The sequence below is a fragment of the Emericellopsis cladophorae genome, assembly GCF_022114955.1.
Source record: "Emericellopsis cladophorae strain MUM 19.33 chromosome Unknown NODE_72_length_84747_cov_98_521442, whole genome shotgun sequence".
NCBI lineage: Eukaryota > Fungi > Ascomycota > Sordariomycetes > Hypocreales > Bionectriaceae > Emericellopsis > Emericellopsis cladophorae.
This window is the reverse complement of record NW_026250997.1, coordinates 27,185-47,447: the sequence shown is the minus strand read 5'-3', so window position 1 is coordinate 47,447 and position 20,263 is coordinate 27,185. Positions and strand designations below refer to the sequence as shown.

At 50.3% G+C, this 20,263-nt stretch overlaps 2 protein-coding genes across 2 annotated transcripts; one reads left to right on the top strand and one right to left on the bottom strand.

Annotated features, from left to right (window-relative positions):
* Positions 1-3,977: 3,977 nt before the first annotated feature.
* J7T54_003342 (Plasma membrane ATPase-like protein) lies at positions 3,978-7,278 on the top strand (the record flags this gene model as incomplete). Its single annotated transcript, XM_051509839.1, has 3 exons — positions 3,978-4,415; positions 4,845-7,179; positions 7,232-7,278. The coding sequence occupies 3 exons, from the start codon at positions 3,978-3,980 to the stop codon at positions 7,276-7,278; spliced, it is 2,820 nt and encodes a 939-aa protein (XP_051359191.1).
* A 5,604-nt stretch (positions 7,279-12,882) lies between these two features.
* On the bottom strand, positions 12,883-13,827 carry J7T54_003341 (uncharacterized protein; the record flags this gene model as incomplete). Its single annotated transcript, XM_051509838.1, has 1 exon — positions 12,883-13,827. The coding sequence occupies one exon, from the start codon at positions 13,825-13,827 to the stop codon at positions 12,883-12,885; it is 945 nt and encodes a 314-aa protein (XP_051359190.1).
* Between the last annotated feature and the right edge of the window lie 6,436 nt (positions 13,828-20,263).

Here is a 20,263-nt window from a genome sequence, read left to right as displayed (position 1 = left end):
AATCTTTTAGCGAGACTATGTATAGCATCGAGGGTCACCGTGTGGCCAAGACCGAGTTCTTGCTTCTTCTCGCTAACCGAACTCGTCTACTGGCGCGTTATCTGATCTTAAGCGCTATATTTAACAGTCTTTAGTAGAGCCGTTATGATTTTATAGCTTTAGTCGTCTATGGAGGAGAATTTAGCTATAGTTCTGTGATTCGCCTTAAGTATTATCGACTGTTTTGATAAATCTTGAGGTATGACCTGATCTGTAGTTAGTATTGAAAATAGGCTGGGTTTTATGCTAGACGGAATCCTTTTGGCGTACGTGAATCTCGGCGCCGCTCTCGCGGTTGCTTTACCCTCGGCAAATGCCCTTGTAACGAGATACTTAATCTACTCGGTAGTCTCGAAGTATTCTGATGAGGGTAACGACATACGTATGCAGGATATATGCTTCTCCTCCGAGTATATCGATACGATGTTCTGTATTATTTTCTCCAAGGAGTACTTATGATAGCTAGCATAGGGTATGTCTAGCAAGATGATCCCGCGGGTGCTGAGATACATAGAGTACCAGCGGTGCGAGTCTTCTATATTCTTATGAGATTCCTTAGCTAGAACCAGAGCCTTTGAAGCAATTAAAGTTTTTCTAGTATCGATTCAGGATTTTTTTACCTTCTAAATAAGTAAGCCGCCGAGGCCATGCGCCAGAAAAACGATAGGCGAGAGATTCTCTCAAGGTCCACGAATCAGTCCAGGAAGTCTTGGGTGGTGAGATAGAGAACCAACACTAGTCATAAGTCGCTGCTCAATTACGTCTTTAATACACTTTGGAGGTTGTGTGGCCATTCAACCGAGATGCATCCGCGCTGTGTGTGGGTACGGACACCCACAGGTGCGACAGCGATAAGATAGTATTGATAGCGCCGCAGCCAATCAGGCTGCGTGCACAAGATCCAAGGAGCAGCCGCGCCATGCCTATTTAGGCTGACCGACTGGCTGCCCAAGGACGTTTGTATTGATCATCCCTTTTCCGCCTGTTTGATCTGCCATTTAGTGCATCAATCTTCAAATTACACGGCAAATACGGATACACGCGCTGTGGTATGCACAGCCCCGGGGTGCTTAATTTTAACTCTAATCAAGTGGGTCCGCGGCACTTTCGCTAAGGCCGTACCATGGATCATTAATTTTGAGCACGGGCGTCACAGACTCACAATGTGCACAGCCCCGCAATACTTGGTTTCACCTCAGATCAAGTGGGCTCGGACCCATCCGCTCAGGGCCGTACCGTGGGATCATTTAGTTCACACAGACTGTTTAACTCTAGATGAATATAGTTAAGCATAGCTTTTGTTGCGTATGTACGCCAATTAGCCACATTCAGAGCACAAGCGGAATTCCTTTTGGCCTGTTTGATAGGTTGTGAGCCCTCGCACTTCAGAGCGCATAGTTCGAACCCCACTGATGTCAACCAGGAGAAGAATCTGCCATACGAGAAGCAGCACACATGACTTGACAGAGAGGTACAGAGGCTTATTGAGGCCCGGCAAAAAGTGAGAGCCGTATCATTATGTGGCTGTGGGCAGCCTGGTCTATGGTATATAGGCCAGCCTGGGGGGTAGTGTTGCGTATGTACGCCAATTAGCCACATTCAGAGCACAAGCGGAATTCCTTTTGGCCTGTTTGATAGCTTTCTACATACTAAAATGGTCGGTTGTGGCCGGCCTTGAGCGACTGTCGGCCAGACAGTCGCTCATGACGAATCGTTGTGTGTGTGATTGAGGCCGACTGGCCTGTCAGACGGCCGGATGTCGATTGGAGTAAAAGTGGGGGGCACGGGAAAGGTGCAATATTTCTTCCTCTGTTCTTGTACGGAGGACTCTATCAAAAGCAACCTCCTGCCAAGGCGCTAGAAATATCACTCGTTAGCAAGTGACACAAAGACAGTACACGTACTCAGAGACCTTTCCCCGGCAATTGAAGTACTGTTGAAGTCGTTGCGCTACGCTCTTGATTTGTGCCTACTGAGCCGAAGACAAGTCTTTTGAAAGCGTCTTCCGTACATCCCCGCGTAGCGCAACGTTGTTCAATGTACCACAAGCTCTTGTACGTACCTCAGTGCCTCACTGACTATGTCAGCGTAAGCGTTGAGGTCGAGGCCGCGGTCCGATATGGTACTGTCATGCACCAAAATGGTGAAACCGACACCGAAACCTGGTGCGGCTTACTTATGTAGAAGGTAAAAAATCCTGAATCGATACTAGAAAAACTCTTAATTGCTTCAAAGGCTCTGGTTCTAGCTAAGGAATCTCATAAAAATATAGAAGACTCGCACCGCTGGTACTCTATATATCTCAGCACCCGCGGGATCATCTCGTTAATGAGGGGTGCTGGTGCTGGCAAGTTAATAGACTCGAGATAGAGGTAGGAGATTGAGACGATCAGGAACCGAATGACAGTTGGCATTAGTCGATCAAGAAACCACATAAGTGTATATATATATACCTAGGAAAGTTGACGTCCGCTCCCACACACGCTTCGATCTGAGTGGGGCCAATGTACTTCGATGATGCAATCGCGGCTCTCTCCGCACGGGGACACTGGCGTTCTGCCCGGGCAGAACGCCGCCACGTGCGCAACCAATCCGGGAAGCCGGCCATACTCGACTTGATAGGACCGACGATATGGATGCCATGTGGTTTTCCGAGGTCTAGGCTGTCTACAGTGCGGGCGAGCGATGGAGTGCAGAATGGAATGGATGGAGATGACGATATTGCCTCGTGAGACATTCGAGCCAACCGGCAACAGCGACCCAAACAGTGCACCAAGTGTGTCGTGGCAGACCAGTAATAAGCCGCCTAGATTATCATGGCCGACAATTCTTCTAATTCCTGCGACACATCTACCTGCCTTACCCATTTATCATCAAACGCTGCTTCCATTTGCCTCAGATGCTTCCGGGTCAGTCAATGCGCCAGTGATATCTTGTTTGTCTCATGACCATGTTCCGCAGACGAGCAGCGCATACAGAGCATGGGCAGTGTGAGAGAGTCAATGACGGGATGCAAGGAGTGGGCTCGCACCGTATGTGTCAGCCTACCAGGGAACGGGTGCTCTGGCCCCAGCCAACCTCTAATCTACAGCTGGCCTTGCCGTTCGTCGATCATGAGTCAGGCTCTCATTGACACGGCTGTCACGATCTCGATGAGGGTTTTGAACAGCTCATACTACGGTAAATTAGGCGTCTCCTACCCGGGGCCTGCGTATGACGTAGGCTGGCTCCAGCTGCTCGACAGCGGTCTCGCTAAAGAGATTTCGCTCACACCATTGCTTCCAACGGTCTCCGGTGTAATCCTACGGGGAGGGGGGGGAGCTGTCGTTACGGCAGGTACAGGCACTGGCTCAGAAGTCGCATCGGAAATGGATGGATGACCCCAGCGACTTGAGGAGCGCGAGAATTTCTGCCCCGGAATATGCACGAGGTGCGGGCCTTGTCGGCGGTCGCGGTCGATCGGTACCATCGTAGGGCCTAGTAGCGACCATGGACTCGAAACATTCTTGACAAGCGCAGTGACCGCAGAGTGAGTGAGAGACTACGTACCCGGACCTATCTTCTCACGCACGCACGCATCCAAAGTCCAGTCCAGCGGACAAGTGCTGGGGCCTCAGCTGGGACGCCCTAGACCGTGCTGTTTTTGGCGCAGAATCCATCGCATCGACGGCAGTTCGCACCTTATACTGAAGTATTCTCCCCATCCTCTCCACCAAAGTCTTCTCTTTCTCTTCTCCACTTCTTCCGAACCCACTAATGCTATGCTTGTACGGATAGCGACATCGAACTCATTCTCGTGCTGTGCTGGATACTTCCCTCTCTCCCCCTCCCCCATCCTTTTCCCTCTTGTATTCCAGCAGCGAGAAGCGCGACGCCGCGGACCTAGCAACATACTCACTCTCACGCAATATCGATCTTGCTAGGTCTAAGCTTGCATCATGGCTGATGACAACCCGACCGGCGCGGCCCCTACGCTGGACACCAACATCGAGTCCGGCGGCTTCGACGAGAAGCGCGCCCACGATGCCCCTCACCAAGACTCGGCTACCGCCCAGGGCGGCGCCATGCCCCCCAAGGCTGCCAAGCCTGTCGAGGAAGAGGACGAGGACGAGGACATGGATGCCTTGATTGAGGATCTCGAGTCCGAGGACGGTCACCAGTTCGAGGAGGACGAGGAAGAGGAAGATGGGAACCCCGGCGGTGGCCGCACCGTCCCCGAGGACATGCTCAAGACCGACTCGCGCGTTGGTCTTACCGAGTCCGAGGTCACTGCTCGCCGCAAGAAATATGGTCTCAACCAGATGAAGGAGGAGAAGGAGAATCACATTCTCAAGTTCCTCAGTTTCTTCGTTGGTCCTATCCAGTTCGTCATGGAGGTACGTTTTCTCTCTACTCATTTCCCTACATCACACCTACACAAATTGTTTCGCGGCCCTCCCCCAAAACTGGCACTTCAAATCTTGCCTTTGTTGGGCGGTCCTATGACCGCCTTCCTGTGCTTTTTTGGTGCGAGATTACGATGGAACCGACAAGAGCTTTGAGCGTGCGCCATTGGCCAATGCGTGGGCTGCCTCTGATGGCTCACGTTTCCCCCGGGCCTGGATGCACCCACAATCGGCGGCCATCGGCACGGGCTCGGCCCTCCTGGCTCTCCCAAGGTGGATCCTGCGCGGTCGATGGCCGGTTGCGCTCGCTTGTCGCTCGCTTTCACGCGTTGATCGGCAGCCTGCACGCATCGGATCGCTCTCGCTCACTGCTCGCTCTGGAGTATTTGGGAATTCACTTGCTGACAATCTCCGCCACAGGCTGCTGCCGTCCTTGCTGCCGGTCTCGAGGATTGGATCGACTTCGGTGTCATCTGCGGTCTCCTCGTGCTCAACGCCTGCGTCGGTTTCTTCCAGGAATTCCAGGCCGGCTCCATTGTCGACGAACTTAAGAAGACTCTTGCCCTCAAGGCTGTCGTCCTCCGTGATGGTACCCTCAAGGAGGTCGAGGCCCCCGAAGTCGTTCCCGGTGATATACTCCAGGTTGAGGAGGGTACCATTATCCCCGCCGACGGTCGCATCGTTACCGAGGAGGCCTTCCTCCAGGTTGATCAGTCTGCCCTGACCGGCGAGTCGCTCGCTGTCGACAAGCACAAGGGCGACAACTGCTTTGCCTCCTCCGCCGTCAAGCGTGGTGAAGCCTTTGTCGTCATCACCGCCACTGGCGACAACACCTTTGTCGGACGCGCCGCTGCCCTTGTCTCCCAGTCTGCTGGTGGAACCGGTCACTTCACTGAGGTTCTCAACGGCATTGGTACGACTCTGCTCATCCTCGTCGTCCTCACCCTCCTCGTCGTCTGGGTTTCATCGTTCTACCGCTCCAATGGCATCGTCAAGATCCTTAAGTTCACCCTTGGTATTACCATTGTCGGTGTCCCCGTCGGTCTGCCCGCCGTCGTCACCACTACCATGGCTGTCGGTGCCGCCTACCTTGCCAAGAAGCAGGCCATTGTCCAGAAGCTCTCTGCTATCGAGTCCCTCGCTGGTGTCGAGATCCTCTGCTCTGACAAGACCGGTACCCTGACTAAGAACAAGCTCTCCCTCGCCGAGCCTTTTACTGTCGCCGGTGTCGAGCCCGATGACCTTATGCTCACTGCCTGTCTCGCTGCCTCGCGCAAGAAGAAGGGCATCGACGCTATTGATAAGGCTTTCCTCAAGTCCCTCAAGTTCTACCCCCGCGCTAAGTCTGTCCTGTCCAAGTACAAGGTTCTCGAATTCCACCCCTTCGACCCCGTCTCTAAGAAGGTCCAGGCCGTTGTCGAGTCTCCCCAGGGCGAGCGCATCGTCTGCGTCAAGGGTGCCCCTCTGTTCGTTCTTAAGACCGTGGAGGAGGACCACCCCATCCCCGAGGACATTGATAAGGCCTACAAGAACTGCGTTGCTGAGTTCGCTACCCGTGGTTTCCGTTCGCTCGGTGTCGCCCGCAAGCGTGGTGAGGGCGCCTGGGAGATCCTCGGTATTATGCCCTGCCTTGACCCTCCCCGTCACGACACTAGCCGCACCATCAATGAAGCCAAGAAGCTCGGTCTCTCCATCAAGATGCTCACTGGTGACGCCGTCGGTATCGCCCGCGAGACTTCCCGCCAGCTTGGGCTCGGTACCAACGTCTATAACGCTGAGCGCCTTGGTCTCGGCGGCGGTGGTGACATGCCTGGCTCAGAGGTCTATGATTTCGTCGAGGCTGCCGACGGTTTCGCCGAGGTCTTCCCCCAACATAAGTACTCGGTCGTCGAGATTCTGCAGCAGCGTGGTTACCTGGTTGCTATGACCGGAGACGGTGTAAACGACGCTCCCTCCTTGAAGAAGGCCGATACTGGTATTGCCGTCGAGGGATCCTCCGATGCTGCCCGTTCTGCTGCCGATATCGTCTTCCTTGCCCCCGGTCTCGGCGCCATCATCGATGCCCTTAAGACCTCCCGCCAGATCTTCCACCGCATGTACTCCTACGTCGTCTACCGTATCGCCCTCTCACTGCACATGGAAATCTTCCTTGGCCTCTGGATTGCTATCCTTGACCGCTCCCTTAACCTGAACCTCATTGTCTTCATCGCTATTTTCGCCGATATCGCCACCCTGGCTATTGCCTACGATAACGCTCCCTTCTCGCAGACACCCGTTAAGTGGAACCTGCCTAAGCTCTGGGGCATGTCTGTCCTCCTCGGCGTCGTCCTGGCTATTGGTACCTGGATCTGCTTGACCACTCTCTACGTTGGTGGCGAGAATGGTGGTATCACTCAGAACCGTGGTGACATTGACATGATCATCTTCCTTGAGGTCTCCTTGACTGAGAACTGGCTGATCTTCATCACCCGTGCCAATGGCCCCTTCTGGTCCTCTATCCCCTCGTGGCAGCTTACCGGCGCCATTCTGGCCGTCGATATCCTCGCCACTCTCTTTGCTGTCTTCGGTTGGTTCCGTGGCTATGGCAACCGTGTGAACATTGTCGGTGTCGTCCGTGTCTGGATCTTCTCCTTTGGTGTCTTCGCCATCATGGGTGGTCTCTACTACTTTATGCAGGGCTCCACGGGCTTCGACGATCTCATGCACGGCAAGTCGCCCAAGCGTAACCAGAAGCAGCGCTCTCTTGAAGATTTTGGTATGTTGCCCTTTTGTTCCGTCCTCCGCCTGCATTCACTAAGATCTCCCAGTCGTTTCCCTCCAGCGTGTTTCGACCCAGCATGAGAAGGCTCAGTAGATGGCGCTATACCCCCTCGTGCCTATGACCGGCTGTTTTCCTTCATAAATAAAGCAAAGTGGCTTTTGGGCTTGATTCACACCTGACGTTTAATTCAAAGCGTAAGTATAAAAAGATAGATAACTAGTTTCTTTTGGTTTTAGAAAATCAATTTAAATATAATTTCCACATGTTAACTAAAAAAGCTATCGCTTCTATGCTTCGATTAACGATGATTCTACATTTCTTCACTCTCCTTATTATTCTATTTCTGACAGTGCCTAACTAATAGTCCTGTTTGACACACTGCCTAACCTAGGCATCTAGCAGCCTAGAGCGTGTATATTGTCTTTGTGTGGAGGCCTTTGTTCCCGGTTCCTCAGAGATTAACACAGTCACGGTTGAGTCCCTAACTTCCAGCCACTAAGCAGTGTATACAAAGCTGTCTTACAGTTACTGCAGACATTGTGCACCTCTTCACTCTTCTCCGTATTCCGATTTCAACAGATAATATCTCGTTTTAGTTAGGGAAAAATGCCCTTTTCAATATGAAATTCGCATAGGCCGTTCGTCTCGAACTTAAACGGGGCCACTGGCACTTTACTCACCACGTCGCCGTATGCATTGAAAATTAAATTTGGCCCCCTAAATCTAAGCGGAATATTTCTATAAGAGATCTTCTCACGGTCAGGCGAGGTTTTTGTGTACGATCAAACGGTTGCAACAAAGGTCCAGGCGAGCGGGTATTCCAAGCCCTAGCCCATGCTGGCGCTACAGTGAATACCTGTAATAGCGGCACGCTCGCTGCTCTTCCTCCTTCAGTTGCATTTTTATTCACTGAGTTTACGGTGGGCGAGGATGCTACGGAGAGATAAGCTCCTTAGCCAGTCTGAGATCTGGGGATGCAAGCCATAATGTCGACATAGCACCAGCTTGCGAACTGTATTGTCACGGTCCAGAGGCACAGAATCATCCTTTATCGTATCTCTGAGAGCGGAAATTTTTCGTCGTCCGAACCGGATTCGTGGCAGCGTCCATACGGAGTTTCTTTGCCGCTGCGTTGTGGGCGTTTTTCTTTCTCGATGGCCTCAAAGACCTGCACGCATATCTTTGGGCTGTTCGAATGGCCGTGCTCTGGTGAGTGTTTACCGGGAGATTTGATAGGAGGTGTCAACCGCATGAGAAATAGCGCAAGGTTCAAAGTAAACGAACAGGATCTAGCACTGTCGGTATAATTTACTAGCTCAGGAGAAGCTATCATGTCAATAACGTGACCTTCAGCAAACAGAAGTATAAGTATGATGAGCTTGCGTATGTAACCACATCTTGTTATTTATCTCCACCTGTCACTATCCCAAAAGTGATCATGACCCTTTGCTGTTCCTATTTGTGTCAAAACGTGGCGTGTGCTGTACGTCTGGCGCATAAAATGCCTTCTTGGATAGATCGGCGGTCGTGTGTGCCGATCGCCTGCTTCTGTGAATGATGGAGTGGCGAATTCGCGTATGTCGAGCACCAAGTCTCTAGCACCGGTGACTTCCTCAATACTCCGTCCGTGACGTTCGTAAAGCGCGAAGAATGCGTCGACATGTTTTGTCTGCAGTCTTGCGGGGGGGCAAGCTTTACCCGCATGAACATCTGGTGGGCGACATATACCAGGTCTGATGTGCCCAGCAGCCTTGCCCTAGAGGTTAGACATCTCTCGGCAGGCGGTGAGCTTTGGGCCTTAGCAAGGCAAACAAGGCGCCCGGGTGAGTCGACGGTACGTTTGGCAACGGCAGCCTACTCACGGGAGCCCACTGGGATCCAGACATTCGAGGCGTGGACTGCGACCGGTCGGGATTCTACAGCCTCTCACTGGTCGCTCCCGCACTGAGACTGCCATGTATTCTGGAGTGGCTCATCAGGTCATCTCTTGTCGTAAAGTTCTTGCTGCAACCGCGAGACTGGTAAGCGTGAAGCTTCTGACTTGAACCTGTGCAGATATGCCCCGTCTGATGTTGTTGCCGTTGGAGGGTCATGCCGCAGTTGGGACACCTGGGAATGCCAGGCTGCGGCCTGCGCATCTCGTGGCTTATTTCCCCTTGACTTGCAGCTGACATGGCACTCGAGTCTCTACCAACGCCTGATAAACAAAGTAGAATAGGCTTTGGACGCGGCCGAAGATGAAGAATTGCCTTCTTGACAGGTAGTCTTGACAGGTAGTCTTGACAGGTAGTCTAGACCAGCTGAAACACTGTGTGAGACGATGTTGGTGATAGCGAATGGCCATGTAGGGGTTTAATGGCTATGGTAGTGAACAAGCCCGCATTGCACTCTGGGGAAAGTTTCTTCTTATTTCAACGTGATGCGTCTGGTATAATCAGACTGAGATAAAAGCTAGACATTTGCCAAGAGTGTTACCGTTTGCCTAGCGTGGCTGTAAACGACCTTGGCCATTGATATCGCGTAACTTCATTGGCCTCTCAAGTCTTTTGACCAAACATATATTCAAGCATACATTAAGCTTTGTGATTGTGTATGGAGAATGAGGATTCGGAGAAGAGTCTCCTTTCTATCAGTAGTCTGCGGTGACCCTTGCAGCTCCTAACTAGATGAAACAAGAGGATATTTTAAGCTTGTAGTTATTTAAGGTTTGCAAAATGAATTATATACTAGTGGGTCAACGCCACATTCACGGGACGCTGTTGGCTGGGTCAACAGTGTCGGAAGGACTGTGTCCATGATCCCCTATGCGATCCCAGACGACTCCCTGGGGTCTATGCAGGTTCTGTCCGCGCAGAAACATGTCACTCGACTTTGGATACGCTGCTACGTCGGGGATTTTCAGCCTTACCGCATGCTCAAGTACGTCTGGAACGGGGACGGCACGGGGGTTTATAGACTTTAGTCATTGTGAAAATTGGTCTGCACGTCGAGAGTCTGCTCACGGTCTATCACTCTACGAACAAGATGTTCTGGCAGATGAACAGTGTTTTCCAGAGATCCACCTGTCCTAGCGAGGAGCATTGTCGCATAGCCTTGCCTACTGCACTGCACAAATCTTTCAGGGTTGGTCGTATTGATCCAAGTCAAAACGACACGATCCCACACCTGAGAAAGGTGGTATCCACTCTTGCTTGGCATATTGCCATTCTCTCCCGTAATTTCATATTGGTACAATTCGCGTCGCTTCCGCAACATTGTCGCTGACGTCGAGCAATCAATGTGCTGCAGCCATGCTTCGGTCACCACTTTCTTTACCATGAGTTGTCATTTTGGCTCTTGGTAAACTCATGGTCTTAGGCCCTGATCAGCTACGGTTCCAACTTTTCCAGTCACGGTCTGGATTGTATAAAGAGCACGCTTGCCCGTTGTTAGTATGTATGACGCTCATAATTCCTGGACTTCAAGCTTGGCACGCTATCGAAGATAACCCGCTACACAAGGGGCCCTTGTCTTCCGCCTGGTGCCTGCCTCGATTAGGCTTCGGGATGCCCTCAATAGGTACTGCGCGGCTTTTTCAGTCACGCTTTTTCGTGCAAAAAAACCTGACACGCTCCAGAGCGTGTCAGGAATGGATTCGTGACTGGAACTAGAACCGTGACTGGCTTTTTTGGGTGTGTTTTGCCCCCTTTCGTGCTCGTCTTGAAGATGACGACCTTTGCCGGCCTCGACGAGCATTTCCTTCAAGATATCGTGGAAGCCACCTCTTCTGACGACGACAACGATCTCGCCGATGCCCTCAGCGCGATAGTTGTCGGTGACACCCTCTGCCGGCATTTTGGCGAGCAACACCAACGGATAAAAGCACGGCAGGCTCGTAACCCACACAACTGCCGAACTTATGTGAGGCTGCCCGACGATGGAGATAATCGTGGCCATCAGTACGAGCACCGCTCCAGTGTGGTGAAGGCGCGGCAGCAAATGTTATGGTTCTTAGCTGCGCCTGGCACTATGTTCAAAACGATGTTCGGTATGAGCAAGTCAGCGTTTGACAAGCTTTGTGTGTGGTTATGATGCACTAAAAGGCAGATCAAACAGGTGGAAAAGGGATGATCAATTCAAACGTCCTTGGGCAGCCAGTCGGTCAGCCCAAATGGGCATGGCGCGGCTGCTCTTCGGATCTTGTGTACTAGGTAGCTGAATAGGCGACATACGTCATACCGCCAAAATAGAGCGCGTTCTAGCCCTCTCGCATAGGGACCTCGCTGCGCTCCCAGAGCTATGCGAAATACTACTACGGGGTCCCATGAGGGAGATATTGTCGGCACCGAGGCGGCGGACGCAGGTGGACTGGTGGGGCACACCGATTATACACGAGTAGAAGAAGCAGTTACCGAAGCCGTTGAAGCGCACAACAGTGCCGTCGATGCCCTACTCGTTGGTTAGTAAGGCCCCATCTGACCAGCTGTCCTAGGGCGTTGCGCTACCTTCGTGCTTGTTGGAAGTCGACCGTCTGCGTGTCTGGAATTGACCTGGACTCGCTGACGAAGACAGGAGATCGCTGACTAGCGATTTTGTCGGCTCTTGCAGCAGCGCGACGGGCCAACATCATGAACTACGAGGTTTCCTCCGCGGATATCGCGGCGTAACACAAGCAGTTATGCAAGGGCCAATTCCATTTTTTTGGTTCCATAAGCGGCCGTATAAGATCAGGCATATCATCTATTTTCTGCACATAATGGGTGACACGCAAGGTGGTGCCTACGACGACAAGTAATGCGCACTAATCACAGCCGGCAAAGAGTGCAACCATTACGAGGTCATGGACGAGCTTGGCGGAGTATCACTTGACACAGCCATCGCCCCGGGCGTTCTCGACCCTGCTGTGATTGGTGCATAAGTTATTACTCCATGTGGGTTGCAGGCTTGCAGCCGGCATTTCGTGTCACTGGTGTGGCACGCGTCAACCCGCAGGGGGTTGGACACGAGCAATAATACACGAAAAACCCGCACACATAACACTTCTCTACACCACACAACACAATGCTTAGACATCCTAATACACCAAATAAGACCAAATCCCAAGGCTCTTTTAAATATTTAGATATTAAGAAGTGAGTGAAAATAGCTGGCTGGTGGCAAGGGAATTTATGCATTAATACTCGCACTAGGACCCTGAGGCCCTTCGAGACCTAGTTGTTGAAGGCTCGGGGTATTTGCGGCAGCCAGCAATTAATAGTTGGATTGAAACGATGCCCTTGCAATTTAAATAACTAGTTGGCAATAATAGCTCTACTCGTCCTATTTTGGTAGTAAATGAGCTGTAGCATTGGACGCTGTGCGCTGTTGTGTGGGCGCGATACTTCAATGGGTATCCTTTCTTATGTTCACTGCCCGCCTCGGTGTCCATGACTAGGTGCTCCCCACGCTGATACTACGCTATTCGGGTCTCAGGGAGTTCATATCCATCATTACGGGTAGGGTGTGTGGGCACGAGTGGCGGTTGACAGCGGCGGAAAACATATTGAGAAGCAGCTCAAAGCTAGCTAACGTGCCGACTCGTAAATATGACTCCTGCAAGTATCCAATGTGCACAACATTACATAACAACCTCCCTCTGTTTAACACCCTTGACCGTCGCCACACGCTGTAATTGGGGCGCTTTCCGACCGTGTTCCATACGATATGCTGTACGCATGCTCAGTAGATGACGGGCCAGCCGTTGGTGTAGCGGATCAAGTTGATGCCTATCTGCGCTCTGCCGTCGTCCCTGTAGTAGTGGTATACGAGGACGTCACCGTCGGTGTCGGTGAAGACAGCGTTATGGCCAGGCCCGTTGATAGAGCCGTGGCTCGACATGACCTGGGAGCCGCCGCCCTGCATCATCTGCCTGCCGCTCTTGTCGACGTAGGGCCCGGTGACGCTAGTAGAGCGGCCAACCATAATACGGTAGGTACTATCAGCGCCTTGGCAGCACTTGTCAAAGGATACCCAAAGGTAGTAGTAGTTACCGTGACGGGTAATATAAGGTGCCTCGACGGGACCGTTAGGGACGCTAGGGCGGGCGGCGAGGGAGATAAGCTGGTTGCCGGAGCGCTTCCCGGTCGACGAGTCTAGGGCAATCATCTTGACACCACCCCAGAACGAGCCGAAGCTGAGCCACCACCTGCCCTGGGCGTCAACGACGAGGTTCGGGTCAATTGCATTATAGCTATCGTTCTCGAACGTCTCGACGACGACACCTTGGTTAGTCCACGAGCCGGGCGCGCCAGTGCGGCTCGTGGCAAGGAAGATGGCCGAGCGGCGGCTGCCGAAGCTTGAGGCCGAGTAGTATAGGTAGTATTGGTTGTTATGGTAGGAGATGTCGGGAGCCCAGAGGTTAAGAATGCCGCCAGTGTAGGGCGTGGTCCAGGGGGCGCCGTTGGGGAATGCGGCGCCGACGTCACGCCAGTTTGTGCGGTCGGTCGACGTCTTGAGCCCCACGTTATCGGCGGTGAAGGCCATGATGTACGAACCGTCCGGCTTCTTGACGACCGTCGGGTCGTGGGTGAAAGTGTCGCCTGTCACGCGGCCCGGGCCGACGTTTTGGGCCATGCCGGCGACGGCCAGAATGGCGCCGATGGCGAGGTTGCGTAAGCAAACCATCTTTGCTAGTAATAGGTGACTGTGAAGCGGGAAGAGATTGTTCTGCTGCTGTTTTATTGAGTAAATTATTCCAAGTCGTCCTACTAAAGACGCCTTTTTATACTCAGTCCTGACCTATCTGTCCGCCTACTTGGGCCTGAAATTTGCCGGCAGATGCGCGCCCCGTGGGGTATTTGATGCGCACCAGTAGAATAATTACGATATAGAGCCAAAGGCGTTCCAGCCCCATAACTCATGGAATGTCGTCCTCCGAGTTACCGTAAGCAGCCGATCTGAAATTGAACTAGGTTTATAGGCGGAAATAATTGTTAGCTTGGAGTTAGTTAGAGAGACAGAGAGAGATAGAGAGAGAGAAGATGGATGTTAATGAGGTGTCTCGCGTTGCTAAGAGGCGTGCTTCCTGGACACGTGGCGGTGAACAAAAGGGACTTTGCCTAATTTCCGATCAGTACTACGAAGCCATAGGCTCCTCTGAATCGCACGTTTCCCTGGCATAATTTTCTCCATTGCGTGTGTTTGCAAGCGCTCATTGCGTTGCCTATGCTGGTCTCGGTGGATAGTCACATAGGGTACGAGGTTAGGAAGAAGAACGGATTAGGGTTCTTACGAACTCAGGCCATACGCAGAACCATGGAAGGCAAATACCCCATACGTGTGTTCTATATCACGTGACCTTAGCCAGCTAAGAACTAAGCACCACGAAGCCGATACTCAGCGATGCTCGGACTAAGCTAATAAGGGAAACCAGATCAGGAACCTGGGGCCTATCGTGTATGTGCGGGGGTTGACATAGATGCACCCAACATGTGGCTTCCCCCGCCTGTATCGGTGGCACATGTAGGCTGGACCCCACGGGGCACCGGCGCTAATGAATCAATTACGCAAGCGTACATATAGCTTCGTGACAGCATAAATCGTACATCGAGCTCCAGATACCAATTGAACCTAGGCCTGCAGATAGCTTCCGAGATTGTGTATATGTCTTAGTATCCTCTTCGTCACTACTTATTGGATATGCGATTTCAACGCTGCACTAACTCTAGCATAAATCTATCTCGTGGGGAGTTGCCGTGCCTAGTGCCCCGACTCCGGTGTATTCTAGACCGAACACCGACGTACAATGCCAACCGAGAACGTGCGACCGGAATTTTAACTCGGCCTGGTTTAGCGTCTATCTGTCCGCTCGAAGACTGGCCATTGGGGCTTTGCGATTGGAGCGCATGCATCTTGCTAGATTAATTCGCCCCAGACCTTCCCCAAGAAACTCCACGAATATTATAATAGGCTAAATAATAAAGTCTGGAGAAAGACAAGCAAAACGTGCCTCGGGCTGCCCGCGCGCTCCAGTCGCATTCGATCCCCGTGTTATATAGTTAAAAGCCAGGACGTTATTGTTAGAAATAGGTTGCTCTAGAGTAAAGAACCTACAATAACACATCAATCTCCGGCCTCTCCCTCTCTCTCATTAAGCAAGATGACTAGGTCGATGCTTCGAAGGATGACGTCCCGCCGGAGCGGCAGTCGGCGCAGCCACACCACCACCACCACGAGCACATTATGGCGAAGTATGTCCGGGAATAAAGAGACGATCCGGCTCGAAGCCAAGCTTGAACGACACAGGCCCGAGGGTAAGGCGAAGAGTATCCTGACCAGATTCCTAAGGAATCAAGTACAGTATGTCTATATGAGTATAAGCATATTGCGCCGGCATACAGGAGAGACTGCACCTGGCGTCTGGATAATTTCTATCAGAGTATCGGTGTCAGACACATGTCGCATACCAAGGTTGTTGCAGGCATCAGGGGTGGCTGAAGCCACTAGTCCTGTGGCTGGGTGTGGCTAAGGAAGCCCCGATTGGGTCACGTGCACAGGGGCGCACCAAGGGAAGAACCTTCGCAGCCGAGGAATGCTTCTAGGAAGATCAAGAGATTAATACAGTTACCAAAGACCCCGTACTCGCAGCGATCTAGCAGCGCCCTCTCGACATTGTGCACCTTCTCAATCTCTTCATTAAACCCAGTTCTGACAACGACCTTGTGGGTAATCATTCCGCCTGTAGGGTATGAGACGAGCTATCTCTTATGCTTGACTGGAAGACTGGTGTGGAAACGGCCGTTGTGCCGGCTGAAGAGCTCACGGACGGGACCTGAAACCATGGTGGTGAAACCCAGTGATCGTAGAAGGATCTTCAGTGCCTGTTACCGTTGTACAGGTTCTTGTTTGAGACTATAGAGTGCCTTGAGAAGCCTGATTACCTGTTTTGAGGATAGGCCATAACCAAGCTCAAGAAGCTGTTCGGCTAAATTAGGCTTCGCTTTGGCAAAAGCATCAAAGCCCCTGGGAATTTCTATGAAGATGACTTGTTTAGGTGGTTGTTTAAGAACCCATCAACAAAATCCACTTGTTTGAGTTCCCAGTCGAAATAGGCCACTATAGCCAGCAGGAGACGCCAAGTTAGCGGGATAGCGGATGAAACAAAAGTCTCAGTGTAATCGAGTTCTCCTTGTGTATAAGTCCTTGGCTACAAGCCTCGCTTTGAACCTGTACGGCCTGTTACTCCAGTCAAGCTTCTATTTGAGCACCAGGCGGCATAGAATCACTCTTTTTTCCTTATGTACTTGTTTTCCGGGACCGAATGAAAGCCTATTTGTTTGAATAAGTGTAACGCCGTGGCCGAAGGAAGTCAGCGGTGCAGTCACAAGGATTCACGGAGGCCTCGGATGCTATGGCGTACCGCCATGTCAGCATCAATGATGCGTACCCGATTCATTAGTATTACACCTAATCTCCGGATATTCCGAGTGCTTTAGGTATAAAATACTTACTTCTACCTGTAGAGGAAGAAGTAAGTTTGAGTTTTGTGAATATACAAACCATGCCTTCTCTCCCTACCTAATCTATCATACTATTGTTACAATAAGTTATTCAAAATCTTTGGAAATATCCTCAAGGTATTTCTCCTTGTCAGGGCTTCTTCGCACTTGAGCCCAGTTTTGTGGCTCAAGATCCTCTGCGATTTGAAGCGTAGGATAGAGAAACGACCTGTAAGAAAGACCCATTGGTTCTTCTGGTTATTCGGAAACCGGTTGTTCTTCTTGGTCTGAAGGCACTCATGGCAGTTTCTGATCCTGAGGAGACAAATCTCTTTTGTCTTCATCCTTTTAGTCCGGCCAACTTTGTGATAAGCCAATTTCCCCCTCTAAAGGGTGATCCCTGGGGGGACCAGGGCAAAAAGATTTTAGATCCTGAATGTCTTCGGAAATTTTGACGAAACTAGTCTTCGTGATAAGTTTGGGTGGGGGATGTAGACCTGATAGGTATTCTTGCCTAACGTGGAGAGGATCCTTCCGTGTTGAGTTCTTAGAGAGAGCTTTGCGTCTTTAGCACGTTGCTTAGGAGGGATCGGCACCTCATAGTGGGATCCTATTGCCCTAATCGCTTGAAAATCAGGGACATAGGAGCTAGAAGGATGTAGATCTTCTAGTAACAGCTGTTAAGGCGTTTTAGACCTACTAGGGACTGCATTGCAATTCACTAACTCTATGACTGCTGGAAACACATAGTTCCACAGGTAAAGAGGCAGTCGTGACCACTGAAACACAGCCAGTACCCGATCCAATAGCACTCGAATAGACCGCTCTGCGAGTCCATTCTACTCAGGAATATAGGGGCTTGAGGTGCTAAACGTGGTGCCTTTCGAAGCAAGCCATGTTTAAAGTTCTCCTGCGATCTCCGTTCCACCATCAAAGTGAAATTCCGAAAGATATCGGTTATAGATATTGTTTGAATGTTTGAGGAATCCTTACACTATTAAGGATGGTACCTTCATTATTCGATAACTGAAATACCTAGCGTGATCGGGTCTTCCTATCAACAAGCAAGAGATAGACTGGTTCCTTGTAATATGACATGGGCTGAATAATAAAGGTATCCCCATCTATGTGATCTAGAGCCATAGGCGGGTAATTGAATAGGGTTCTTTGTTGGAAAACGAGTAGTCTTCGCCCGAGTGCAAGTAAGGCACTGAGGTCTTTGTCTTTCACAGCTGAAAAGTCAGGAAGTTCCTTGACTAATTTAGCTGTCTTTTTTAGTAGAGCAAAGCCTGGATGTCCAAGTCCGGCATGACAAAGAGCTGCTGGCCTTAGAGGTTCTTGATAGTCTTTAGTCTGCTCTTCTGCGGGTGATTGAGTGATAGGCATGTCGATAGACAGCGAGAGAAGAAAGTTCTTCTATCTCTGAAGGAGTTGCTGAAAATTCAGGAACTAATTCAGGGCTTGATTTCTCCGAAGAATCATCAACAAATATATAGTCTTTGAATTCTTCAGGGCCCTTCTGAATAATCTGTACTTCAACTACAAAAGAGAAGTTCAGAAACGGAGAGCAAAGTTGAGGGTTGAAGTATCCTTAACTTGAAGGAAGAAACCATAGCTCTCGAAGTCGAGTAACCCACATTTTGATCGTTCAGCAATACAAAGGTTCTGTTTGATCAAAACTCTGTCCGACTCAGTAGTGCCTAACTCCACTAAAAATACAAGTGTCTTTGTGGGCAAAAGATTCAGAAAAGGAAGGAAGAGGTTCGTGAAGATTCATGCCCTTGTAGACTACGTGGTCTTCAAAGTCTAAATCGGAGTGAGAATCAAAATTTCCTTCACTAAGAATTCAAGCCCAGTAATGAAAGAAGCCTTTGACTCTGATTTTGCAGATAAAGAATTTAAGTCCTTCTGAGAGTTCTCCCTTGAAACTTCCCTAGAAGATTGATTTTTTCTTTTTTTCTTTTTTTGGGGTCTTTCTTCTTAGTCTTTCTTTTTGTCCTTTTTCTTTTTTTGGCTTTGAAGAAGCTTCATCAACCCTGTAAAAGTAGCTTTGCTGACTGAAGGGCTTTTGTCGCGTTGTTCTACAAGAATATCGGCCATAAGAAACTGAAGATTCAGGACGTCGCTTTTGTTGCCCATGGCTTTGCCGAAGCGAACATGTTTAGCTGGCGTTCTGCCTAATGAGGGCAGACACTTTTGAGTGCTTCGAGGTACTGATTGGATTGATTGAATAGCTCAATAGAAACATTCGAAAGAGAAAGCCTTGCCAGAAGATTGTTGAATTCGGTATTGAAATTCTCCAAGGATCCCTTATATTCCTTGAGGGAGAGTCGGTGAAACTCTGAGTAGAGGTGACCGCGCTAAATTTCCTCGCTCAGAGAGTATTGTTTCAGAAGGACTTCATAGGCTTCATTGGGAAGTGTTTCCCGTGAAATAGCCGTTTGTGGTCCTTCTGTGCAACTATCTCGTAAGAGTATTAGAATGAGGGCCTGGTTTGGATCTGAAATTGTTCGACCTGAGGAGGGGTCTTAGGAAATTTAGATAAACCAAGTTCTCGAAATTGAACCGAAAGGACTTGTTTCTATTGATCGAAGCTTAGTGGGCCCATAAGCTTTGACCCCTCTGGAGAAGAGTAAACTCGCTTGTTGAAATCCTTGAGAACGGAGTCGATGAAGGAGTTTAGTAGCGGATCTCAGGCCGGAGATTGTTAAAAAAGATGGTTCTTCATTCTTTGGAGGTACTGGAACTTTGGTACTCATGGCTGTGTCACCATTCTGCTGGATAGCATCTCCAAGACTCCCTTCAAGCTTTGAAATCAAATCACTTCAACGATTAGTCTCATACTTTGGTTGAACAAGCTTCTCCTTAATCTAAAGAAGTGTGGCCTCAGGATCAGTATAAGTAGTTTCTTTAGATATAGTGAGGATTATTAAGGTTAAGAGATTGTGTGTGATTGAAAATGTAGGTTGGGTCGATTGAAATTAAAAGACATCACTTTTTCTGAAAGTATCAAGAAAGAAGTCACATGACGTAGTCCAAAAATGAAGATAGTATCTCAGGCAGGGAAGAAGAAGTGCAGGCTCTCTAAGGAGAGAAGGAAAAATCGAAGAAGCTCAAGTATAGGGTAGGTAGAACAATGAATCAATGACATGTGATGAGCCAACCATATAGCGAGGCTAGGCTCGATTGAGATTCTGCCATTAGCGGTGGAAAGGCGACACCGGAAGGGTGAGAACCCGAAATAGTGAGACCGGAAGGTAAAGGACCCAAAGCATAGGAAATGGAGGAAGGATGCTCTAAGAGAATTGGTTCATGCGATCAAGAACACATAAAATAGAGCCTCAACGGCTATCTCTTTTGTAATACTACAAAGCACTTGAACAACCATCTCCACAGCGCATCACACCATCGCATGTACGCTAGCTAATATGCACGTCTCGGGCCGCGCCGGACACATCTAGCGAAACGGCTAGTATCCCGCGAATCTAGCCAACGTTCCCTGAATTCTACCGAGTTGTCTTCAAGCTCGTTCGTAAACGGGCGGCCATAGAGCTCTGGCGCAGCTTCTCATTGATAACGGGGCGGATATAATGCTCAGGACAACGATAGAAGGACGGCTATAT